This window comes from Schistocerca serialis, chromosome 4, assembly GCF_023864345.2.
Source record: "Schistocerca serialis cubense isolate TAMUIC-IGC-003099 chromosome 4, iqSchSeri2.2, whole genome shotgun sequence".
NCBI classification, from domain to species: Eukaryota; Metazoa; Arthropoda; class Insecta; order Orthoptera; family Acrididae; genus Schistocerca; species Schistocerca serialis.
In genome coordinates, this window is record NC_064641.1 from 394677949 (window position 1) to 394705789 (window position 27841).

Genomic DNA, 27841 nt, shown 5'->3' on the forward strand with positions numbered 1-27841 from the left:
CAACCACGTTAGCCAGTAAGAAACACTGCGTGCACCACATACCTGAAAGCGAAAAATAATTTAGATTTTACACTAACAGAACACAATTCGTCAAATAACCTGTTTAGGTGAAAAAACTGCAGTATAAAAGTGTCGTTTCTGTCATAATATGCTATGTAGGGAAACACAATGGATAGAGTAAACGATTGGCTGTTTGTATTCCCTTATAAATATTGTTTGACGTTTGTGAATGTGCATATTTGCTTTAGCAAAGAAATGTCGATGTTTTGAAATGTTTCACTTCTCAGCAGTTTACCATGCAAAACTGATGAAGAGCATCCGTTCTATGGGCTATTAATAAACTTTATCATTACTAGTTCCATAACTGTGATATATTCTTACGTTCAGTTCACTTATTTCTAGTGTGAATACGCCACTTTAATGGTGACGGTGTATTCCGTTCCGTTCTGTGTGAATCGACCTCAAGATATATCATGATTCTTTTTTTCGCGTAGCAAATGACAACAATATATTTCCTGGCTATCAAAACATCAAACAAGTGCCTGCCATAACTGTTTCGTTGTTTGTTATGTATCCATAAAGGACATTCTTGTAAATTCCATGCTCAACAGTGGGCGAAACTGATCGTTGGTTTGTGAATGTGCATATTTGCTTTAGCAAAGAAATGTCGATGTTTTGAAATGTTTCACTTCTCAGCAGTTTACCATGCAAAACTGATGAAGAGCATCCGTTCTATGGGCTATTAATAAACTTTATCATTACTAGTTCCATAACTGTGATATATTCTTACGTTCAGTTCACTTATTTCTAGTGTGAATACGCCACTTTAATGGTGACGGTGTATTCCGTTCCGTTCTGTGTGAATCGACCTCAAGATATATCATGATTCTTTTTTTCGCGTAGCAAATGACAACAATATATTTCCTGGCTATCAAAACATCAAACAAGTGCCTGCCATAACTGTTTCGTTGTTTGTTATGTATCCATAAAGGACATTCTTGTAAATTCCATGCTCAACAGTGGGCGAAACTGATCGTTGGTTTTTTGTCAATGTATGTATATATAATTTATGGCTGTTTCGCATTTTGAGAAGGAGACGAATAAGTGCGGTTTCGTTCCACCGTAGAGTCAAGTTTTCTGTATTTGAGATGTGTATAAGAACTGTCAACTACAACATTGCCGTTGCATATATGCACGGAATTGCTGGATGAGTACACCTTCAAGAGTGCTCAATTTTTCAGATTACGTCACAGATAAGTCAAATCGAGTGGAACCTGCTTAAAAGAAAACTATGACCAAGCAGTCAGATAATTAGAAACGAAAGCGCCTAACATTAATAGTTATTAACAAAATTATATGTGCAATGGCAGAACGCTTGGACAGTGATATGTGTGGACAGTTGGCCGAGAATGTTGAAATATTAACCCACAGTGGCCAGAAAACATTGGACGAATCAAAGCTTAAGAAAATTAAACAGATATGCAAGTGAGTATTGTCAAGTTTTATGTCAGTCATTTGTTTGTTTAAGACTAGGGAATGTATGGCAACAATATCACCAGGCGTGTTATTAAGAGGTAGCAATATTAGGTCTATGCACACAAAATGTAAAGAATGGGCTACACACTTGCACTGTTTTACGACGTGCCCACATAGTGTGTTCGAATGTAATAGATGATTAAGATTTCTTTTTGTATCGACGTACAGCAAAAGACTTGTAATTAGACCTATAATTTTTTCCGTGCAAGGCTGTAATAATCCGCGCTCCAGCGGTGTGAATTAATTTTTGACCTCTTGTTAGAAGTACGGTTTACGTCTCGTATAGAGATGGTTTTCTCCAACTGATTTTATGTGTTTCTTGTAGCTTTCTGGGCAAATTTTGTTCTGTTTCAGACAGCGTGACGTTAGGCACTATGTGGGAGTGAATGTACTAGGACAAATTGTTTGAACTGTGCGTATCATACCATTCAATTTTTCTGGGGGGGGGGGGGGAGGGGGACTTTTTTGATGCACCAAGAGCATTATTAAGATTCATATGCTCTCGGCAATACATTATTCTGAACATATCAGGGTGTTAAGTTGCCTCTGGCAGGGTTCAAGTTCCTTGAAGTTCGTAGTGTGTCAACTAGGTGTGGGACAGTCTTCTGTAATTGTACAGTATTTATGTGCTTCAGCAACCACTTTTTTAACTGCGGTGGGATATTTAGCATTTTAGAGAATAGGGATCTGGGCCAGCCTCAGCATCAAGATTGTTGGCACACCAGCGAGTTTGGTAACTTGCCGATAGTGAGCAATCTCAGTGACGCCTAGAAAATTGCTTATATTTCCAGTCATGCTTATTGGGACAGTACTGGGCACACTCACCAAAATGACAGTGATTGGAGGGGGTTGACCTGTTTGTGTTGGGCATATAACACATGTTCAGTTATAAGGACAAGAAAGACAGGTATCCAGTGCTGTCCACAAAAACTACAGACTGTTTTAACATAATTCAAAGGTGCTCTAATAGAATGACTTATTTTTCATCAGCAAGGGAAATGAAATGGCAACTTGTAGAAAATGTGGAATAGGTGTATACAAGCTGGAATTGTCAGAATCTTCATTGCTGGTTTGGATGACATGCCTTGGCAACTGGTCTACTAGGTGTGAAGAATAGATTCCAGATGTGTCTGCCAAAGAGGGAATGAAAAGAAGCTGGGGTTAGCAGTAGGATTTTAGGATTTTGTGATGAATCAAAGATGGCGTGTAAAGTAATATAGCCCATAGTGGTTGCTATATAATTTCCATATATCTTAAAAAATGTGAATGTTTTATTTTATTTATTTTGCTTTGATCATTAATCACAATAGTACCCGGATGTGTCAGATACATTACAGGTATATTGTACACATATACTGCTGAGCCAAAATATTACGACCCTTGATTAATAGGCTGTTGGACCTCCTTTGGAACACAATGAATCAGTAATTTGGCATGGCATGGATTCAACAAGTTTTTGGTAGTATTCCGGATGTATGTGATGCCAGATGTCATTTAATTCCAATAAATCACGGCAATTTGTGAGCACAGATCTGATGCATTCCATTGGTTTCAGTTCAGATGATGTTGGTGGCCAAGACATCTGCATGAATTCTCTGTCGTGTTCCTCAAACCACTTTAGTGTGATTCTTGCCTTGTGAGAAGGACAGTTATCTGATAGCAGATGTCATCACCATCGGGGAAGACAAAAAGCACGAAGGGATGCAGGTGGCACTCAATAGTGTTCTCATCTTGTGACTTGGTATAACAAGAAACTTGATTCATCCAACCAGGTTATGTGTTTTCATTGACCTACAGTCCAATCTTGATGATCCCATGCCCATTGCAAACTTAATTGATGATTACATTGGGTCAACATGGGAACACATAGGGGGTTGTCTACTGCAGAACCTCATATTTTACTGTGTACACATACTTGTGGTTTCATCAATGTTTAACCTGTTTAGAGAAATGGTCACAACAGTATCATGCGAAGAGGTGACCATCTTCACTGTTTCAAAGATGTTTGTTCTAAAGTGCTGTGTCATAACAATTTGCCCTTTTTTTGAAAGTCGTTTATGTCATTGGATTTCATTGTTTGTGACCATATTGTCACTAGACTGCTTCTCCATTCGTCTCTGCTTCCCTTATATATTTTACTTAGTGTGTCACCTGCCACTATGTGGCATTCACACTTGTAGTGGGCAGTTGCTATAATGTTTTGGCTCATTGGTGTATACAAAACTTGTACAAACTTGTATTGGATTAGGCGGGGATGGGACAGAAGTCGGCTGTGGTCTTTTCGGTGAAAGCTTCCCAGGCTCCACTTGTGCTGCTTCAGGGAACCATTGAAAACCCAAGTCAGGAAAGCTAGATGGGAGTTTGAAACTCATTCCCCTGAATGAGAGTCCAGTGCCAGAACACTGCACCACTGCTCTGTATTTTATTTGGAGAGCAAACCTTCAATTTAACTACAAACATTAGAGCCTACAGCTAGCTTACATCATGCAGGAATAGAACTAATGTTACTGGCGTATGGAACTTTGTTGCGAAAAAGATGAACACATGAACACATACCAACGTTACTTCCTTTGAAGCTATTCTTGTAACTTTTTGCGAAAAAGATAAACATATGAACACATACCAACATTACTTCCTTTGCACCCATTCTTGTAACTGATTCCCTTCACTGAAATGATGTGTTGGAACTTTGTCAGAAAAAGATTAAATGGAAAACCAACAGCAGAAATTGACCTACAGCGTAGAAACAATTCTGAAGTAGAGGCGGTTTTTAGCTTTAATCTAAAAGTTCTCCAACCTCTTGTATGTGTTGGGAGTAGTTTATGAAGTATGGCACCAATGTAGCTCACATGCCTTTGAACGTGGGTTGTTCTTACTCGCTCTACGTGGAGGGACCCACAGTTGTGTGTATTGTGCCTTTGGAGCTATTCCAAAAGTACACAATGCAGTACGTACACAGGGTAGCATTGCTGCAAATACCAGATATACTGAAAAGTAATGCTCACAAATACCAGTGAATATATTTGTAGGAGCCATCAATAAAACCAGAGACAAGAACAAGGGCCAAAAGCATTTGGTTAGAAATTTTCATCATATGGAGGCATTTTTCTCTCTGTCTATACTCACATTTGCAAAGACAGACAAAAAGGAGCAATCTTAGATGAAGAAAAGCTCTGTGCCTGTATAAAAATCCTAAATCAGCTAGGCCAGAAATGGGGCCTCACATACAACTAAGGAACTCTGTTTCTGAGAGAGCTCTTTCCACCAATGTGGCTTATCATCAAGACTTGACTGAAGATAAAACAGTCTGCTAAAATCATGACAAAATTTTGTGGAATATGAAAGGATTCATTGTTTTTGAGAATAAAAACATCTTTGCGGGAGGAAAAAATTCTTTGCCCAAAGAAACCCCAAGGAGACTGAATTAAGAAATTGCAAAAATGGTTCAAATGGCTCTGAGCACTATGGGACTTAACATCTATGGTAATCAGTCTAAGAAATTGCATTTCACCCGCACAATGTGAGCTGTAAGCTGCACAGATGATGATCCGATGATGTGGATGAATATGGGCTGTATTGTGCCAAATAATTCACTTCGTGCCAAACGTATTCATCACTAAATTACAGGAACTGCCTGTAGAATATGTATGTTACGGAACCCGTGCACTCTCACCAGACCTATTTATCAGTTAAGAACAGTAGCTGGTCATGGAATATGAATCATGCTCAAGAGAAATAGACAACTTAACTTGTCATATTGTAATTCCTTAAGATATAAATGCTGTGGGACTTTGAACACTTATTCTTGGGGGTGAGCTACAGAGCACTGTTTTTTGTGCAGGACACCTATGGGTCATTCCATGTCAATTCAACCAATTTGATTAAATGTTCCAGCTGGTAGTCTCAGATTTGGCTAAAATTTAGCACACCAATGGTACCAAGTGTGGAACACTCGTGTACAAAGTATTAGTTTCCCCTGCCAATTAGTTCCAGAATTATGACTTGTGAAAGAAAGTGGCGTGACCCGGAAATTGCAACCCGCATCTGGCAATCTATCTTTAGACTCAACTTCAGGTCTTAATAACTTTGGAACTATTCCACACAGTCCAGTGAAATTTTTACAACCCAGTAACATGCACTTAGAGAACACATTCTATGAATCAAAACACCAACAACATATTTCTGAGGGAAAATAAAATTTTCCAAAATGTGATTAAAAAAATGAAATATGTTAAAAGGTACGTATTGTAGGTGCCCTCTATGCCAAGTATAATTCACTCAAAAAGGGTATTCATTTTTTGGTGGTAAGCTTAACGTGGCTTAAACACATATAGAACTCATCTTGCCCATACCAGTCACACAAACAGAGTTACATGCACATGAAAATACAGCAATTTGAAAAATTACCTGAAAAACATGGATTTTCTAAGTGTGGTAGCACAGAAGGGGCAAGCGATATCCAAGCCAAATTTCAAACACTGCATATGTAGACTGTATTATAATGTGTGGCAAAATTTCAACTTGTTATTGCAAGGCATTTGTGTACAATAAAAGTTGACAGAGATGTATTTGGTTACGTTTCTTTTAACACGATTTAGCAAGTAATAGTGATGATGCAGATAGCTTATTTCAGATAAAGCTGCAGCAATTGTTTGGAACTATTAGGCACCAGAAAGTTAAACAATGGAAGTTTTCAGGGACAGAATGAGTCAATGTTAGGCAGGAACAACAAAGGAAACAAGCAACAATTACATGTTACTCATGTTTTTAAGATTCTAGTTCAGACTGGTTAGTACTGTTGTGGAAAGTCAGTATGGAGGCAGAAGAGTGTACTAGTGGTGCTTTTGTTCAAACAAGTTGCAGTATTGGTAGAGCACAAGCATCTGAATGTCGTAAAACAACATATGGAACAAAATGTGGCATCCACTTTGTAATGTATGATCTGGATGAATCGGACCAAGATTTGTTGCTATGTAGATCCAGGATACACCCTGTGGGCACAAGAAGTACAATTCCAGGAAACTTTAGTGTTTGTTATCATCATATGAAAGTGTTTCTGGATAAGTATTCTTTCCTACAAAGAAGTTGTTTTGATCCATTTTGGATTCATAAGAAGACTGTGAAGTGTAGCCTCAGAGAAATTGATATAAAATCAGTATTGAAAGTGAATCAGTGCATGGGACTTAACATGAAACCAGGATAAAAGTTATATTGCAGGTGTGTTATACTGCTAAAAAATGAAGAATATTCTGATAATTTACATGACAGTGACGAAGAGTATCAGCCACCTACAACCACAGCGGATGAGTAATTAAATACTTCAGTGACTGCTCTTGGTTTGTCTCCCATGAAGACACACAAAGTTGGGAAAAGAGACAGGCCCAGCTGTGGTAGAAGAAAACTACGAGAACCTCAAATGGAGTTAAAACACAAAATGCTGACACACTAATGGTGGAAGAGGAAGAACTATCTGTTCCAAAGGAACAGAAATTGTGCCAGAAATGCTCTGATTTGGACAAAATTGTGCAGATATGAAAGAAAAATGTGCCATATCCACACGCCAGAAAAAAGTAGCAATTCTTTCCCTTGCACTTTCCAGCTGGTCTGTTGACTACACTGTAAAGGAATTCAATGTTTCTACATATATGGTTGTAGATGAAGATGAAAAATGGGAGATACGATACTGCGTGAAGAGTTTGACAGAACACTGAAAGACCTGAGTCGAAACTAGGCCCCGGGAGTAGACAACATTCCATTAGAACTACTGACAGCCTTGGGAGAGCCAGTCATGACAAAATTCTACCATCTGGTGAGCAAAATGTATGAGACAGGCGAAATACCCTCAGACTTCAAGAAGAATATAATAATTCCAATCCCAAAGAAAGCAGGTGTTGACAGATGTGAAAATTACCGAAGTATCAGTTTAATAAGTCACGGCTGCAAAATACTAACGCTGTTCTTAACAGACGAATGGAAAAACTTTTAGAAACCGACCTCGGGGAAGATCAGTTTGGATTCTGTACAAATGTTGGAAAACGTGAGGCAATACTGACCTTACGACTTATCTTAGAAGAAAGATTAAGGAAAGGCAAACCTATGTTTCTAGTATTTGTAGACTTAGAGAAAGCTTTTGACAATGTTGAGTGGAATACTCTCTTTCAGATTCTAAAGGTGGCAGGGGTAAAATACAGGGAGCGAAAGGCTATTTACAATTTGTACAGAAACCAGATGGCAGTTATAAGAGTCGAAGGACATGAAAGGGAAGCAGTGGTTGGGAAGGGAGTGAGACAGGGTTGTAGCCTGTCCCCGATGTTATTCAATCTGTATATTGAGCAAGCAGTAAAGGAAACAAAAGAAAAATTCGGTGTAGTCATTAAAGTCCATGGAAGAGAACTAAAAATGTTGAGGTTCGCCGATGACATTGTAATTCTGTCAGAGACAGCAAAGGACTTGGAAGAGCAGTTGAATGGAATGGAGAGTGTCTTGAAAGGAGGATATAAGATGAACATCATCAAAAGCAAAACGAGGATAATGGAATGTAGTCGAATTAAGTCGGGTGATGCTGAGGGAATTAGATTAGGAAATGAGACACTTAAAGTAGTAAAGGAATTTTGCTATTTGGGGAGCAAAATAACTGATGATGGTCGAAGTAGAGAGGATATAAAATGTAGACTGGCAATGGCAAGGAAAGCGTTTCTGAAGAAGAGAAATTTGTTAACATCGAGTATAGATTTAAGTGTCAGAAAGTCGTTTCTGAAAGTATTTGTATGGAGTGTAGCCATGCATGGAAGTGAAACATGGACGATAAATAGTTTGGACAAGAAGAGAATAGAAGCTTTCGAAATGTGGTGCTACAGAAGAATGCTGAAGATTAGATGGGTAGATCACATAACTAACGAGGAGGTATTGAATAGAACTGGGGAGAAGAGGAGTTTGTGGCTCAACCTGACAAGAAAAAGAGACCGGTTGGTAGGACATGTTCTGAGGCATCAAGGGATTACAAATTTACCTTTGGAGGGCAGCGTGGAGGGTAAAAATCGTAGAGGGAGGCCAAGAAATGAATACACTAAGCAGATTCAGAAGGATGTAGGTTGCAGTAAGTACTGGGAGATGAAGAAGCTTGCACAGGATTGAGTAGCATGGAGAGCTGCATCAAACCAGTCTCAGGACTGAAGATAACAACAACAACAACAACATATATGCTTAAAGCAAGCTAGGAAAATAAAAGCAACCCAAGGAGTGCTTCCACAACTTCAGCAGTCTCAGGGTAAGCAATTGAGTTCAGAAATAAAGGTGCTAGTGTTGGAGTTTTATGAAAATAATGACTACAGCCGAATAATGCCTGAAAAAAAAGACTATGTAATGGTGAAAATGGGAAATGTATGTGTACAGATGCAAAAAAGACTGTTGCTATGCAACATATCAGAACTATATGTAGAATTCAAGGAAAAGTATCCCAATACCAAAGTAGGTTTATCATCGTTTTCCAGTCTTCAGCCAAAATGGGTTGTGCCTGTAAATGCAAGGGGCACACACAATGTTTGTGTATGTGAGACCCATCAAAATGCTAAGCTGATGTTTGCTGCTATAAATGATTCTGGTCTGGATTACAAAGGTGCAATGAAGCTGCTAGTGTGTGACATCAGCTCGTACCAGTGCATGATACACAGGTGTGAAAAGTGTCCTGGTAAGGCAAATCTTGTAGAACACATGAATAACAAACTATATGGTGAACTCCTTATGGATGGCAATGGACTTGTTTCTTATAAACAATGGACACACATGGATTGCACAAGTCTTGAAACAAAGCAAAGTACTGTGGAAGATTTTGTTGAAATGTGTTATCAAAAAACGGACAAACTGACCACACATAGCTTCACAGCAACAGCACAATCGGCTTATCTCCAGTTTTGTAAGGATAATTTGAAACAAGATGAAATTATAGTAATACTAGACTTTTCTGAAAATTATGCATTTATAGTTCAAGATGCCATCCAAGGATATCATTGGGACAACAGTCAAGCAACTCTCCAGCCATTTGCGTTTTACTGTAGAGGTGAATCAGGTGATGTGTCTGTCATGAACCTGTGCGTTTTTAGTGACTGTTTAATTCATGATGCCATTGCAGTTCGTGCCCACATTCGCACTGTCATGGCATATGTGAAAAACAAGCTGCCTCGCATACATTTTGCGAAATACTTCAGTGATGGGGCAGCTGGCCAGTACAAAAAGAGTAAAAAGTCTCAAAAATTTATGCATGCATTACCTTGATATTCAGATTCACGCAGAATGGAACTTTTTCCCAACAAGTCATGGTAAAAATGTATGTGATGGTATTGGTGCTACCATTAAGCGCATGGCATCATGAGCTAGTCTGCAGCACCCTACAGAAGGTCACATTTTAACACCTCTTCAATTATTTACCTGGGTACAGAAAAATATCTCTGGCATACAATCATTCTATGTTTCGAAAGATGAGGCGAAATCGGTCGAAGAGTTGCTAAAAAGCAGACTAGAACATGTTAAACCTGTTGCAGGAACAAGGAGCCATCATCACTTCTCTCCAGCGGACTCTGACAATGTGCAGATGAGCAGACTGTCCGGTTATAACTATATGTTCATGCACAACGTGTCTCTTCACAGTGTGTCTGACTCAGGATTCAGAAGCAAAAGCAGCAACATACAACCAGGTTGCTGTGTTATTGCTGTTTATGATGACAAATGGTACTTAGGATGTGTTGCAGAGTGCTGTGAAGCAGAAGGTGATGTATTTGTGAACATCATGGCACCAGCAAGATCATTTCATTGGCCACATTTGGCAGACAGGTGTTGGATTCCTTTTGAACATATTCTTATGACAGTTCCAGTTCCTACCACAATGTCAGGAAGATGGTACAATTTGCCACTCAGTGTACGGAGTACAGTAACTAAAGTGTGGGAGAACTTCTGTTCGAAGCACAATTGACTGGTGTTTAGCAGTTAAGATGCAGTAAACATTAATGATAGGTTGTATTAATCTGTCTGTATGTTGTTGCTTAGTGATTAAACAGTTGTGGGAGAGGATAGGAAGAGGCAGAACAGTTTACGATATGTTTTTACAAAATTGTGTTGTGGAACAATGGCCACATCACCAAATACATCTGTCAACTTTTATTGTACACAAATGCCTTGCAATAACAAATTGAAATTTTGCCACGTATTATATTATGGTCTACATATGCAGTGTTTGAAATTTGGCTTGGATATCACTTGTCCCTTTCGTGCTACCATACTTAGAAAATCCATGTTTTTCAGGTAATTTTTCAAATTGTTGTATTTTCGTGTGCGTGTAAATCTGTTTGTGTGACTGATATGGGCAAGATGAGTTATGTGTGTGTTTAGGCCACATTAAGCTTACGACAAAAAAAATTTATACCCTTTTTGAGTGAATTATATTTGGCGTAGAGGGCACCTGCAATATGTACTTTTTAACATATTACATTTTTTTTAGTCACATTCTGGAATTTTTTATTTTCCCTCAGAAATATGTTGTTGGTGTTTTGATTCATGGAGTGTGTTCTCTAAATGGATGTTACTGGGTTGTAAAAATTTCACTGGACTGTGTGGAATAGTTCCAAAGTTATTAAGACCTGAAGTTGGGTATAAAGATAGATTGCCAGATGCGGGCTGCAATTTCCGGGTCACGCCACTTTCTTTCACAAGTTATAATTCTGGAACTAATTGGCAGGGGAAACTAATACTTTGTACACGAGTGTTCCACATGTGGTAGAATTGGTGTATTGAATTTCAGTTAAATATGAGACTATGAGCTGGAGCCCCTGGTTGAACTGACATGGAATGACCCATATAACACCATTGCTTTCAGCTTTTGACCTCTTCTTTTGCTCACCTGGTTGTATATCTTGTGTAAAGGTGATACCAGTATGCATTCAAGTGACCACTTCCCAATATGGATTTATTTAGCTGAAAACTCGGTGTCTAAAAGGGCATTGTATCGATGGATGGTTGGTAAAGCACATTGGATGCTACATAGACAGCTGGTCATTTTGGGACAGCACAACAGTGTGTGGAACATGGTGAATCATGTTACCAATGTGATAGCCACAATCTCATAGTAATTGTGTCACTTTAAAAGATATTCAATATCATGACTGACTGAGGAACATTACTCTGCAATTATGAATAAGTTGACGACAGTCAGCAGCTCTAAACCATCACTGGAAACATTTACAGTCTTTCTTGTTGGAAGAGCAAAAAAATGTACAGTAACTGGAGAAAGTAGGAGATGGGTGGGATAGGAGTTAATGAATTCAGACTATTTTTGCGTGATAGGGTGGTAACCTGCCAGTTTTGGCGAGCCATTGGGATGTTACTTTCATGGAACCAATGAAAGGCAAGAAAATGAATTTCTAGCGCTGAAACAGAAACCATTCTCTTCTTTGCTGTTGTCAAAAATATTTGACTGTTTTTCACCACGAATATGACATGAATTATGAGATCATGGTTTGGCTGGGACCTAATAGCACAGCTTATTGCTGTGAGTGAAATGCACCACAGTTAAATTTTAAATCATCATTGTCACAAATATTTGACTCCTTTTTTCCAAGATCATAATGGACTATGCCCTTATGGTTAAGTTGGAGCATTACACTTTTGTTGAGAGTTCGTGAAACCAATGCCAACATCATTAGTGCATGCAACACTTGAGTACACCACTGGCTCTGATCTAGACTTTTACCTCTTATTCACCCCACTATAGTATGAAGGTCAATCACAAGGATATTTAGCTAGGATGGGGGTGCTGTTAACTTGCGTTAATTAAGTGGCCCAGGAAACTTGTTAGCAATATGCAGGAGCCCACATTCTGGAATCATAAAGAGAATGTTGGGAGAGAGTGATTTCTTTCTCAGTTTCAGAGATCTGGAGGCAGTTTGTCCAAGGTATACATTGAACCTGGTCTGTTAGTTAATTAGTTAGTAGTTTCATGTTCCATGGGTCATTCGTATGATAAATTGTAATGATGTAAAAGGAGCCATTTTACATTCATATCACAAGTATAAATATGGCCAAATGCTGAAAAATACATAAGCTTTTTGTTTTATTATTATTATTATTATGATTTTGATCTGTTATGATTATTGTTATTATTATTATTATTGTTATTAAATATACAGATGTGAATTAGTAATTCCTACCTACCTACCTACAATTCTTGTATGGAATAAAAGATGTTGTCAAGGAAAAACTTTTTGAGTTTGTTTACAAATTTTGCTTTGTTGTCTGTCAGACATTTTATATTACTTGGTAAATTATCAAAAATTTTTATTGCGGTGTTGTGCAAATCTCTTTGTGCTAAAGACAACAACCTTGATGTGGGGTAACGAATGTCATTTTTTCTTCTGTTATTGCAATTATGTAGATCATTGTACCTTTTGAACTGCAGTGGATTATGTACAACAGACTTCATGAAGGAATTTTTTAAGTTAAGCTATGAAACAGTAATCAGAATGCCCAACTCCTTAAACAGTTGTCTACAAGGTGATCGTGGGTGAATGCCACATATTATTCTTACAGCATGTTTTTAAGCAACAAAGACTTCCTTTCTTAAAATGAGTTACCCCAGAACAATATTCCATATGACATTATCAAATGAACATATGCAAAACATGTCAACCTACCAATTTGTCTCTCCCCAAGATTCGCAATAATTCGCAGTGCAAATGTTGCTAAACTAAGTTGTTTTTGGAGTTCCAAAATATTCGTTTTCCAATTTAAATTCTTGTCACTATGGTCACCTAAGAATTTGAATTTCTACCCTTTTTATTATTTCCTCACAAAGTGTTAACAAATATCATTTGTTTAGTACCCCTACATGATCTGAAATAAGTAGGTTGTGTCTTTTTAAAATTGAGGGTGAGAAAATTATGAGAAAACCAATCAATAATACTTTTAAGAACCTTGTTTACCATTTCTTCTGTTGCTGTATGTATGCCTGGATTGATTACATCACTACCGTCATCTGCAAAAAGTGGTAATTTCGTCAATTGCTGTTTCATACTCGTGAAGCATTGTGTGTTGGCTCTAAAAACTAGGGGACTTGTCACTTGCTTCCCCAAGCGTGTCACTGAACTCTAAATACCTTACACAGCTGGAGGGTGCATTACAAGTCCCTTTGACATATAAGCCAAAGCAAGAACAAACACGATTTATGGGACATAGTACTTTGTAGAGCAACACGTAAGATACAGATTGTGGGTGGCACCGAACACATTGACTGGACAACGGTAATATGGGGTAGAGAACAGGCCGAGCACTTGTTTGCAATCGCGTAAATGAAACTGTTTACTTGACAAGTAACCAGAGCACAACAGGGGGCTGACCCAGGTGGCCTCTATAAGTGAGCCTGTACACTTTGTGGATGCACAGTCTCTGAAATCATGCACATCACCCCTTCTAGGGGGGTGGGAAATGATGACACAATGGCTTGACCCCTGTTCGAGAAACCTCAAACCTGGGTACTCAATTGATGGCTGAAAAAATGGAGATTTGTCAAGATTGCACTTGATGCCCACAGACTGCATAACAGAAAACAGCGATTGGAGATTGCTAAGGTAATTGTTGGTGGAAGAACCCAAAACAATGACGTGCAGCCGGACACAGAGACTGTCAGCCCTTCAACAAAAAAAACTGAAAAATTGTGGATGCGCTAGTGATGTGAAAAGGCAGGTGCTGATATTGCTATAGACTGAATGGTATATTGACATCAAGAAGGCACCTAGTGGCCTCGTCCAAGGGGAGCTGGAGGTATGCTTCTAACAAATAAATCTCGGGAAACGTATTGCGTGCCTGATAATTTTGCAAGCAACTCATCAGAGTGGAGCAAAAGATATGTATCTTACATGGACTGTGCATTAATCGCGATACTGAAGTCACCGTAGAGGCGAAGCTGACTCATTAGTCTCTCAGTGACCATTGGTGTATCCTGTTAGCTGGAAGAAATAGACTGGATGACATTGAGCGGTACCAGATGGCCCAATTCAGCCTTGACACAGTTGCGCAGTGTGACAGGTACCTGTCGTGCCCAAACAAAAAGGGCGGGTGGACTGTTTTGTGGTAATGAGGCCTGAAAACTGGTAGCACTACCAAGCCCAGGGGAAACAGAAATGAAAACTCAGAGTAGAGGGACTCCAATTGCTGATACAGAACATGATATGACAATAAATTAACCTCATCAACAGTGGAGAAACTGTAAGCGATAAACACATCTAAACCAAACACATCTGCAGTATGGGAGTTATCTACAACAATGGAGGTGAGAGGGCAGACAACGTATTTGTAAGAGACAGGAGTGGAAAATTGACCTAGGATTGGAATCTGTTGTTTATTGACCTAACCAACTTCCTTGACACCTGTGTGAGGGGAGGGAGCCCAGGTCCACATGTTTGTGTGTTTACTTAAGTCACTGCAACTCCTGTGACAACTTGCATTTTTAGCAGTCTATTAAAAACTACCAAGTCAGTAAACAATGTGTTTGGGGAGACAGCTGTTGTAGAGAGAATTTATGTCCATCGGTACCACTGTGTTCACTATGTTTGAAGAGGAGCAACACACTGATGCAATTTGGCCTTTCTTTTAACACTTGTTGCAAACAGCCCAACACTTAGGGCATGCAGCATGCCTGTTGGATAAAGCAGTATGGGCGAGACAGAAAGGGGGGCAGTCAGGTCAAGCGTCTGCTGCTGTGATGCGGCCTGTTGTGCTGTGGCTGTAACCACTGCTGCCCCATGTGACACTGAGTAGAAGATTGTACTGCTGCAACGGTTTCCCCATCATCCTGAACACCTGCAGCGTGCCTAACAGGGGTTGACTGAGCAACTTCAGATACCTCCTCCCACACAGCAATCTGTGTGGCTGCGACCTACGACACTTCAAAGGACTGTGCTAAATTGAGCACATCCACAAGCATCAGATTCTCAGATGAAGTGCTTTTTCGTGGACTTCCGTATCCAGGGCCAGACAAATAATAACATCACCCACCATGTGATCAGCATAAGATTCATAATTGGTTCTAGAGACAAATTTACGATGACAGCTCAACCCATGTAACTCTGCAGTCTAGGCTTTGTATGATTGGTTTGGGCATTTCTGACAACAGTAAAATTCTACACGTGTAGCAATGACATGCTTTCTGTTGCAGTAATAAGTTGAGAGAAGCTTGCACATGTTATCAAATGATAAGCTGGCTGGGTCTTGTAAAGGCGGAAGTTGGCACAAAGATTGATAAATATGCTGCAAAAGCCAGGAAAGAAAGGAAGCATTAATCAGGTTTGCATCAATCACACAAGAAACCTGGAAGTGCTGGTGTAACCATGTCTTGTAGGAGCCCCAATCTTCATCTGTTTCATCATATGCCGGAAAGGGCGACAGTTGCACTGATGGGAGAGTAAGCTGATGTGAACACACAGAGGTCACCTGACTGCAATCAGTGGTGAGAGCCTGCTGCTGTTCTGCGAAAGCTTGCTGCCGGTCAGTGACATGTTGGAGTACTTCTTCCATCAAGATGTTTGTTGGGTGATTTCGCACTGACGCTAACAGGCAGAGAAAACATAACCCTCACTAGTTGCCAGGTTTGCTATAGCAGGAACAAACTCTATAGAGCAACAAATAAGACACCGGTTGTGCATAGTACTGAACACAATGGCTGGACAACAGTAATAGGGGGTACAGTATAGGCTGAGCACTTGTTTGTGATCGCTTAAATAATACTGTTTCCTTTGCGGCTCACCAGAGCGCACCAGGGGGCCGATTCAGTGGTCCTGTGAACTGTATGCATTTGCTATCTGTGAAATAGTGCACGCCATGAGTAGGAAATGTACATCAATTTCATATGAGCATTCTTGGACATTTGGGATCTGTGTAAAAAAAACTCTGTTCTGCAACATATTTATGCATTGTTTGTTCTTATAGCAGTGTGGGAAATATTAAATCAGTTGATGGTTATTTTCATACCATTATGGCGTATGGAATCTTATTTTGGGGAGATCAGCCCCTAGCTAGAAAAGTGCTATATGCGCAGACAAGAGACGTAAGTATCATGAGTGGAGTCCACTCTAGAGTCACTTATAGATATCTGTTTAAGGAACTTGAAATCCTCACATCCACTGCAGAATATACATTCTCCCTGATGAGTTTCATAAGGGAAAGAAGGCTGCTTTTTAATCCTAGTAGTGTTTATCATAGTCATGATACTGGAAGAAGAGTGTTTACTGGCTGCTTCCCTTTTCTCTTTATTGATGTTGACAAATAGTTTATTCTGCAAGAATATGCGATTTCACACATGCAGCCATTGCCTGGCTTGATAATATTGGTTGTGTCATGTTATGCATAAAGTATTAGTAGCAATGGACAGTTAGGAACAGCAAAAAATAGTAACCATTCATTACATAGGTAAAGAAAATTCCTTAAAGTTGTTTATATGTTGTGACACTATTTGAAAGTAAGTCGCGTGCCCAGTACTATTAAATCGCAGTGCATTTTAAGAACTATGCTTTGTCCTACTTTTGCGCTATGGGAGAAGCCACCAGCACTACATATAAATTTATAGGAAACGTGTTGGCCTTTGACTGAAAATATCGTGTTATGCTTTCAAATGGGTCATTAATTCATTAGCTTGTCATATAGATATGTTCAGAGATTATTTTACAAATTTATTTCATGGCAAGACTACCCAAATTGGAGCAGTACATGTTCTCATCAAAGAAACTATTTCAGTTAATACTCTGTTCATCAAAAACCATCAGTATAGCTTTCTCTCTTAAATAATATAAATAGAGCTTCTTTATTTATCAGGTGAAGTCCATAATACTATAAATTAAGTTGTTCTGGTGTAATGGTGCTAGTGTCCGCTAACCAACAATGCTTTAACAGCAGAGCTAGACAGATTCTTATCTTTTGATTCCGTATCACAGGAGGAAGTGAACGTAAAGGAAACCATAACAACTTGAAATTAACAGTTGATATATTATTTGAATGGATCAAATACACTTACTAGATACATACAGCTTCAACAAGATGATAATCCCATCATTTAATCAGATATTCTGATACAGAGATGTTCTCTCTCTCTCTCTCTCTCTCTCTCTCTCTCTCTCTCTCTCTCTCTCTCTAAGCACAGCAGCCATATCAGAATGAACAAAAGTTAACATAAAATAGAAGGTTTATAAGAATCTCTGCCCACATTACTTTCAACAATGTTCTGTCACTGTCACACGCCTTTGTTTAGCATAACACTTTACACTGTATTTCATTCAATATTTATTGAATTACCAGGGGATGGCACAGTTGCCATCTGAAAAGTTCGGCTAACAATTTCTGACATTGATTGAAACTGACTTTTCATAGTGTCAGACACTGGTAATTGTTTATAAGATCATACTATGACATTGTACTAGCAAGAGGGTGGTTTGAAAAGTTCTCGGAATCACCACAACAGGTCAGCGCTAGCGCAACGAGTTGTTCACGTGATATTCATTGGACTGTTGCCTGTTAAGACGTGCCACATCAGTGCTCTTGGAACAAAGCTGTGGTGGTGACATTGCTCTGTTGTTGTTCCCATGTAGTGATTTGTGAAGGTGGAAAAAAATTGATATTCGAGAAAAAAAATTGAGATTCAGGCAGTGATTAAGTACTTTGTAAAGAAAGGTATGAAAGCAAAGGACATTCATGCTGATTTCCGAAATACACTGGGGGACTCTGCTCCTTCATATTCAACTGTTGCCAAGTGGGCAAATGAATTTAAATTTGGTTGGGAGAGCTTAGATGATGATCCGCTAAGTGTTTGGTAAAGATGTTTCACTAATCCAGAAATCATTGCAAAAGTGCACAAAATGGTCATGGAGGATCGCCGATTGAAAGTGCGTGAAATTGCTCATGCTTGCCAGATGCCATCTGAAAGGTACATCACATTTTAACTGAAGAATTAGAAATGAAAAAAATTATCTGCAAGAAGGGTGCCATAACTCTCGACACATGTTAGGAGAAACGAACAAGATGTTTTGCACTTGTTTGTGACCACAGATGAAACTTGGGTGCACTACTATAACCCAGAGACAAAACAACAACCAGAGAAGTGCTGATTCTCCACCACCATAGAAAGCAAACACAATTCCTTCTGCGGGAAAGGTCATGGCATAAGTGTTCTGGGATGCAAAGGGGATTCTGTTTGTAGGTTATCTCCCCACTGGGCAAACAATTACTGGAGAATACTATGCTAACCTCTTGAACAAATACCGAGCGAGGTGGCGCAGTGGTTAGCACACTGGACGCGCATTCGGGAGGACGACGGTTCAATCCCGTCTCCAGCCATCCTGATTTAGGTTTTCCGTGATTTCCCTAAATTGTTTCAGGCAAATGCTGGGATGGTTCCTTTCAAAGGGCACGGCCGATTTCCTTCCCCATCCTTCCCTAACCCGAGCTAGCGCTCCGTCTCTAATGACCTCGTTGTCGACGGGACGTTAAACAACACTAACCTAACCTAACCTTGAACAAATTGCAACAAAGGATACACGAAAATAGGCCGGATTTAGCAAGGAAGAAAGTCATCTTCCATCAAACAATGCGCGCCCGCACATGTGCCATTGCCATGGCACAAGTACACTAAGGTATGAATTGAATTGTTGACACAGATGGCTTATTCATGTGATATGGCTCCGCTAGACTTCCATCTCTTCCCAAAACTGAAAATTTTTTTTGATGGACGAAGATTCACTTCAAACGTAGAATTGATAGCCAGAGTTGACAACTATTTTGCAGGCCTGGAGGAAACTCATTTTTGAGATGGGATCAAGGCACTGGTACATTGTTGGACCAAGTGCATTAATCTATTAGGAGACTACATTGAAAAATAAAAAAAAAGTTTTAGTGATGTAAGTCCTTTTTTTCTATTACGTTTCAAGAACTTTTCAAACCACCCTCGTGGTTACATTATACAGAATAATAATTCACTAAGTTTGTAAATGAACAAGTATTATTATTATTTCTTTACTTTCTCAGACGTTAAGTCTGGTTAAAAATGGAAAGTGACGCGGACCTTGATCAAGCGTGACTTCCTTTTAACTGTACGGTATATGTTATATTGCATTTAGGAACTTTCGAGTAATTGAACATGTATCAATAATTACGGATTTCTGTAGTTGTATATATAAGTTTGGATGTAGCTGTATTGCATTGATGTACTGGTGGATATTGTGTGGTATGACTCCTGTAGTTGATAGTATAATTGGTATAATGTCAACTTTATCCTGATGCCACATGTCCTTGACTTCCTCAGCCAGTTGGATGTATTTTTCAATTTTTTCTCTTGTTTTCTTTTGTATATTTGTTGTATTGGGTATGGATATTTCGATTAGTTGTGTTAATTTCTTCTTTTTATTGGTGAGTATGATGTCAGGTTTGTTATGTGGTGTTGTTTTATCTGTTATAATGGTTCTGTTCCAGTATAATTTGTATTCATCATTCTCCAGTACATTTTGTGGTGTGTACTTGTATGTGGGAACGTGTTGTTTTATAAGTTTATGTTGTAAGGCAAGCTGCTGATGTATTATTTTTGCTACATTGTCATGTCTTCTGGGGTATTCTGTATTTGCTAGTATTGTACACCCGCTTGTGATGTGATCTATTGTTTCTATTTTTTGTTCCCAAAGTCTGCATTTATCTGTTGTAATATTGGGATTTTTAATAATATGCTTGCTGTAATATCTGGTGTTTATTGTTTGATCCTGTATTGCAACCATGAATCCTTCCGTCTCACTGTATATATTGCCTTTTCTTAGCCATGCGGTGGATGCATCTTGATCGATGTGTGGCTGTGTTAGATGATACGGGTGCTTGCCATGAAGTGTTTTCTTTTTCCAATTTACTTTCTCCGTATCTGTTGATGTTATGTGATCTAAAGGGTTGTAGAAGTGGTTATGAAATTGCAGTGGTGTAGCCAATGTATTTATATGAGTGATTGCTTTGTGTATTTTGCTAGTTTCTGCTCGTTCTAGAAAGAATTTTCTTAAATTGTTTACCTGTCCATAATGTAGGTTTTTTATGTCGATAAATCCCCTTCCTCCTTCCTTCTGCTTAATGTGAATCTTTCAGTTGCTGAATGTATGTGATATATTCTATATTTGTGGCATTGTGATCGTGTAAGTGTATTGAGTGCTTCTAGGTCTGTGTTACTCCATTTCACTACTCCAAATGAGTAGGTCAGTATTGGTATAGCATAAGTATTTATAGCTTTGGTCTTGTTTCTTGCTGTCAATTCTGTTTTCAGTATTTTTGTTACTCTTTGTCTATATTTTTGTTTTAGTTCTGCTTTAATATTTGTATTATCTATTCCTATTTTTGTCTGTATCCTAGATATTTATAGGCATCTGTTTTTTCCATCGCTTCTATGCAGTCGCTGTGGTTATCCAATATGTAATCTTCCTGTTTAGTGTGTTTTCCTTTGACTATGCTGTTTTTCTTACATTTGTCTGTTCCAAAAGCCATATTTATATCATTGCTTTGTTCCAAAAGCCATATTTATATCATTGCTTTATTATTATTATTATTATTATTATTATTATTCATCAATACTTGCAGTATGGTACACATTTGCTAGGGACGAAAGTTATTAAGCTTTCCCATTTGGCATGGCCAGAGGAAAAGACCTCCAGCAGTCAAAAACCTGGACGGAAGACTTCAGACTGCCAATATCTGTGTTTCGCTTGTTTTTAATTTCACGAGGTTGATATTACAGTACATGAATGGTCAGTTATTGATGTGCTCATTGCACCCTTTTGGTAAAATAATCATTCATATTTTGTACGACACACATCAATATTGGTGGTTACTTGACATACTACATCAGTACGTTACAATTGGAAACAAATGAAATCAGTCATATTCTTTACATAATACATAGAAAAACACAGACATGTATGGAGAATCTAGATTTGTACAACTACCCTTTCATGTTTTGAACATCACCAAACATCTAACACATTGAAATAGTTTGACAGTTTGTATTCATGGTTATGCTGCTACAATGCTTGCTATGTAAACAGCATGCTGCAATGCCTCCTCCTCCAGCACAGTGATCACATGCCCATCATGGTACGCGTAGTCGCAGTGGTGAGTTTAGCGGGCGAATTTACATATGGTGGAGGATTGACTGGTTGCGCTTGTACATGAAGGCTGGCAGTGCGGTAGTCAGCTGTGTCCTTCACTTCACCTGGATCAAGTACATGCAAAGAATGTTGGCAGTATCAGCATTCTACTAAAATGCAAATGTTTTATAGCTGTAAGAAACATGGCACATAATCACATTAGTACACTATGAGGACGTTCACTAATTGTGTCGTTTCAACTCAGTGTGTTGTCCATGGCTGTCTTTTGCTAATCTTGCCAGTTCATTCTGCTTTCATGTAATGTTGCCACACAATGTTCGTACATTTCACCAACTGGCCATAGATGGTTTAATTTACGGACGCCAAGCAAAAAAAATGTATTTGGTCCATCACGCATCCCACGGGCATATTTTGTATGCTTGCACCATGATTCACTGTGCAACAAAATGTCCAGAATCCATAATGTCAGTTCATTCGCTCACAGGAACAGTCTGACACAAGAGTCGCACCACATCAGCTAATTTCTGTCCTTTAATGCATCGCACTATGGGAAATAATCACAGTTTTCACATTAGACACAGGCTGAGACTCGGGATTCACAATTTCAACCAATGCATTTTAACATAGCATCACATTTATCTTCACATTTTCAGTTGAATTGTGCTTTTCTTTCAACCATGAACGTTATGGGGTGTTAGAAGTTTGGCTTCTTAGCCTGTTTGCTTGTACACTTCACTCCTGTTGACTTGGAATTACTTATGCATAGCTACAGCCTGATTTCACAAAGACTGTGTGTGCAGTAGCCACCAGAAAGATCACGGGAGGCGCACATCAGCACGGCGCGTCACGGACGGTAGTTGCCGCAAGTAGAGTCCCGTCCACCAGAGGGCACGCGAGAATTCGGGCGCGACCTCTGCCGGCGTTACAACAACAACAACAACAACAACTACTACTACTACTACTACTACTACTACTACTACTCAGGCAGCATGGGCTGTGCCCAGTCAGTTAACATCGGGCATGCCTAGGACACAGTCCCGGTGTATGCTAAGTGAAGTGCTACGTAAACGAGAACAGTGTTACTACACAATTGGCGACGAGTAGGGTCGTTCTTTCGTGTGTTGCGTCGTTGTTCCGGTTTCGCAGCTTCTCCACGGCATGGGGGATTTAGTGCGGGTTTTGGTTGAGCAGCAGACGGAGCTCATGGCCACCATGAAAAAAGTGCTTCTGGCGTTGCTCTCCACGCAGTCTGCTCCAGCGTCGTTCCCTCCTCCCTTTCCCCTGTATGACGAGACGGCAGAGGATTGGGATGGATATGAACATCGCCTTCGGCAGCATTTCCAGGCGTTTCATGTTGCCGATGCGGAGGTATGTTATGCTCTCTTCTTGTCTTGGATATCTCCCTCACTGTATCAAGTTTTGCAGGAACCCTCGTCCTTGTCTTTTGACGCATTGTGTTCATTGCTGTCTTCATATTATCGCCGCCGCACGCATGTTGTGGCGGCTAGGGTCGAGTTCTATCAATGCAAGAAACAGCCCCATCAGTCTTACCGGGCGTGGGACGCTACCCTGCACGGTCTTAGTCGCAAGTGTCATTTTGTCACAGAGCAGTCGCGAGAGTCGTATGCCCACGTTATGGTACGCGACGTCATTGTTCGTTCGGCCCCTGATAGGGAGGTCCGGCAACAGGCCCTGCAGTTAGAAGACCCTTCTCTTGGGGAATTCCTGTCCATTGCTCAATTGTATGAAGTCTCTCACGCCGCAGGTCAACAGCTGGAAGCGTGATGCGACGTCGCGGCAGTTCAGGGCGGCGCGTCTGCGTCCACTGTGTCTGGGGTGGACGACATGTGAGCGGTACAATCCGACCGTTACGGCCGCTCCCGCACGGTGCGTAAACAGAATTCCGGCCGCCTGCCCCTGTTGCCGTCCTGTGCGTCGTGCTATATACATCATGATCGGTCAGAGTGCCCCCAGCGTTGGACCGTTTGTCGCAAATGTAATAAAAAAGGTCACATTGCTAAAGTTTGCCGCTCAGCCTCAAAAGAATCGAAGGAAGCAGGTACAGAGGACATGGACATTGGCATTCAGGAAGTTTCATCGGGCCAGGCTCCCAACGCATCGGCACGCAAACTCTTTATCGAGGTGTCGGTTCAGTCGCGCCGGTTACAACTGCAAGTAGATATGGGCGCGGCAGTTTCGTTGTTGAATGCACAAACTTATTCCGACCTTGGATTGCTCCCGTTGGCGCCAGTTTACCGGCGTCTACGCGGTTATGGTAAACAGTTCATTCCCCTACTGGGTCAATTCACTACCGACGTGACTTACAAATCAGTCACTCGGCCTATTACTTTTATTGTTGTCAGTGATGCGAGCTCCGCTAACCTTTTTGGCCTGGATGCCTTTCAAGCTTTTGGTTTTTCTATCGCTGACACCATACAGTTGGTCTCCGAAGATGTTCCCTATCAATCATTGGAATCTTTGATCTCAGACTTTCCAGCTATCTTTGAGGAGGGCCTCGGGCGTGTTTCAGATTTTGAAGCTCACTTAACGTTGAAGGCGTCGGCTCGCCTGTGTTTTCAACGCGCGAGGCAGATCCCCTTGGCTCTCCGCCCTCAGGTAAAGGAAGAGCTAGACCGGCTGACAGCCCTAGGGGACGTTCTTCTCATTTCTTCTAGTGAGTGGGCTTCGCCCCCCATTATTGTAAGGAAGCCCTCGGGAAAATTACGTCTTTGTGGCGATTTCAAGGCCACCATTAATTCCCAATTGGCGGTGGACACCAATCCTTTGCCTCGTGCTGATGAATTGTTCTCCGCCATGGCGGGAGGCCAATATTTTTCGAAAATCGATCTTTCGGAGGCTTATCATCAGATACCACTTGATGAGGACTCCAAACGGCTGGCGGCCGTCAACACCCCGTTTGGCCTTTACCAATACCAGCGGTTGGCCTTCGGAATATCCAGTGCCCCGGCGATATTGCAGCGTTATCTTGAGCACATCGCGTCGACAATCCCTCATTGTATTAATTACCTGGATGACATAATTGTCACAGGCCGCAGCACGAAGGAACATTTGCACAACCTTCGCACCCTATTTCTCAAATTCAGGTTTGTGGGCTTGTGTTGCAACCTGCATAAGTCAAACTTCTTCCAACCGTCCATTGAGTATGTGGGCTACACCATCTCTCGGCACGGCATCCAGCCACTAGGAAGTTTGGTCCAAGGTATCGTCGACCTTCCTTGGCCCGCTTCGCTGAAAGAGTTACAAGCTATTTTAGGCAAGATAGCCTATTACCAGCGGTTCATTTCCAGGGCTTCCACCGTAGCCCGCCCCCTGTACTGCCTTCTGCGCAAGGGTGTTCCTTTTGATTGGTCGCCTGCATGCGAGCGAGCGTTCACCTCGTTGAAAGGCCTCCTCACGTCAGCGCCTTGTTTGGCTACTTTTGACCCCCATAAGCCGTTGGTCTTGGCTACAGATGCTTCGCAGTATGGAGTGGGGGCGGTCCTGGCCCATCGCAACGCAGATCGTTCCGAGCAACCACTGGCATTTGCGTCCAAAACTCTTAGTCCTGCGCAGGCCCATTACTCCCAAGTGGAAAAAGAGGCTTTGGCCATTGTCTGTGCTGTTACCAAGTTTCACCCTTTCTTGTATGGCATGAAGTTTCAGTTAATCACTGACCATAAGCCGTTAATATCGTTATTTGGCCCCGCCTCTCAGATTCCGGATAGGGTGGCCCACAGACTACAGCGCTGGGCCTTGTTCTTCTCTAAGTACCATTATGACATTCATTTTCGCCCTACCGGACTGCATGCCAACCCGATGCTCTTTTCCGTCTTCTGGTGGGCCCGGATCCTACGTTCGATCGAGAGGAGATCATGTGTTTTCATTTGGATGTGGCGTCCCGCCAAGCGGTTCATGGCTTCCCGATCACAAGTTCTCGAGTCGCCAGGGAAACGGCAGCTGACCCGGTTCTCCGGCACGTAGTTCACCTCATTCAGCAGGGGTGGTCATCCCGCCCTCCAGGCCGGGCCTCGGACCCTCTTCGTAATTATTTTATTCTATGAGACCGCCTCTCGGTCTTGGAAGGAGTTCTCCTTCTGGCTACCGATGATACAGCTCCTCGTGTGGTTGTTCCTGCAAGTTTACGAAGGGAGGTCCTCACGTTATTACATGCGGGGCACTGGGGTGTTTCCTGTACTAAAACCTTGGCTCGCAGACATGTGTACTGGCCCGGTATTGACAGAGAAATTGAGCACTTGGTGGCCGTCTGTTCCCAGTGTGCGAGCCAACAGGTATCTTCCAGGGCAGTGTTCTCTTCATGGCCGCCGGCAACCCAAGCATGGGAACGTGTTCACATGAATTTTGTGGGCCCGTTTCTCAATCGCTTTTGGCTCATTGTCATTGATGCTTATTCCCGAGCCCCATATGTGGTTCGCTGCTCCTCAACCACTTCAGAAGTTGCAATCCAGGCACTAGCAAAAATCTTTTCTGTGGAAGGTCTGCCAATCACCCTGGTCTCGGACAATGGACCGCAGTTTATTTCGCAGACCTTCCAGGATTTTTGTAGGCGCTTCGGTATTCGGCACGTTTGCTCTCCCCCCTTCCATCCACAATCGAATGGGGAAGCCGAGCGCATGGTGCGCACATTTAAGACTCAGATGAAAAAGTATGTGCATGAATTTCCTGCGGAGGAAGCATTGACGTTTTTCCTGACGGCATACCGGACCACACCAATGGTAGAATGCAGCCCCGTAGAGCTCCTCCATGGGCGCCAACCTAGGACTCTGCACCTCCACCGGCCTGGCCCTCGCCAGTCTTCGCAAAACGGAGTACCTGGCTTTCCACTGGGTATGTCGGTCTGGGCTCGTGGGTTTGGTCGCAGTCCATGTTGGGTACCGGCGGTGGTCCTGCGCCGAAATGGCCGCCGGCTCTATACCTTGCAGGCGGGGGACCGGGTGGTAAGTTGTCACCAAAATCAGCTACGTCCACGTTTGGGCACCCACCCTCCGACCTCTCGGACACCGGCTTCCCCATTGCCGGCACCCGTGTTGGTTTCTCAGGGGACGTTACTGCCTCTCCCCGCTGTGACTCTGCCGCACTGCGATGGTTCTCAGCCTTGGCAGCCTCCAGTAGCTCCAGCACCGGCATCGCCATCGTTTGAGATGCCCCAGCGAGAGCCGGCCCCCCTAGCAGGCCCGGTTTCTCAGGAGGCTGGTTCACCTGTGGTCGTCCCTTCCCTATCATCTCCGCCACTGGGTCTTGCCCCTCCCGAGGTGGAACAGGATCCGGAGTTCGACAGCTTGTCGCCCGTTCTGTCCCGGGCTCCGGTGGTGGGACGACGGGGGCCTCTTCATGTGGATCACTTCCAGCCGTATTCGAAGGTTCCGGCTCGAGGGTTGGCAGATCTCCTCGACTCCGGCCTTCCAGTGGATGTGGAGGTCATCACTCCTGCCTGACGCTCCACCTTCCGACGCAGTGGATCGCAGTGGCTTCACCCCCCCCCCCCCCCCCCCCCCCCCCGAAGGAGGAGGAGTGCAGTAGCCACCAGAAAGATCGCGGGAGGCGCACATCGGCACGGCGTGTCACGGACGGTAGTTGCCGCAAGTAGAGTCCCGTCCACCAGAGGGCATGCGAGAATTCGGACGCGACCTCTGCCGGCGTAACAACAACAACAACTCAGGCAGCACGGGCCGTGCCCAGTCAGTTAACATCGGGCATGCGTAGGACACAGTCCTGGTCTATGCTAAGTGAAGTGCTACGTAAACGAGAACAGTGTTACTACAGTGTGTTTGTAGCATATGTTCCATTTAATGTATTTTGCATTTGTTTATTGAATTACTCAGGGTACGTGTGCGTGTTCCTTTTTCTTTCTGTAGCAAATGCCACAAATACTGACTCCTGCTTTCGGGTTTACATTGACCTAACTTTATCCAAATTACAAAAAGTGCTTCATGCAGTTACAGAGCTATTCACTCATAATAGGTTGTACTTCAACAGTGCACAGTGCATTTCTGTTTACACTAAAATGCATTCGGACAGTACAGTCTGTACTTGGGTACATTATTATACAGATGTTTGGGTCCAATGGATAAATATTAATTCTGCTACATCTACTAGGTTTGAGGATAGCAAACATTACTTTATTATTACTA

At 41.6% G+C, this 27841-nt stretch overlaps 1 protein-coding gene across 4 annotated transcripts in view; it reads left to right on the plus strand.

The window, feature by feature from the left end:
* The first annotated feature begins 298 nt into the window (after nucleotides 1–298).
* The window catches only part of LOC126474914 (UV-stimulated scaffold protein A-like), a 129779-nt gene continuing 102236 nt past the window's right edge, over nucleotides 299–27841 (plus strand). Inside the window, exons 1-3 of one of the 4 annotated variants that reach the window (XM_050102413.1) lie at nucleotides 299–561; nucleotides 1091–1485; nucleotides 12956–13084. In XM_050102413.1, coding sequence (XP_049958370.1) covers nucleotides 1364–1485; nucleotides 12956–13084 — 251 coding nt within the window. In that variant the 5' untranslated portion in view covers nucleotides 299–561; nucleotides 1091–1363. Of the gene's footprint in view, nucleotides 562–677; nucleotides 1486–12955; nucleotides 13085–27841 lie in introns of those variants that run through there. The other 3 variants (XM_050102410.1, XM_050102412.1, XM_050102414.1) reach the window with 3 other exon arrangements.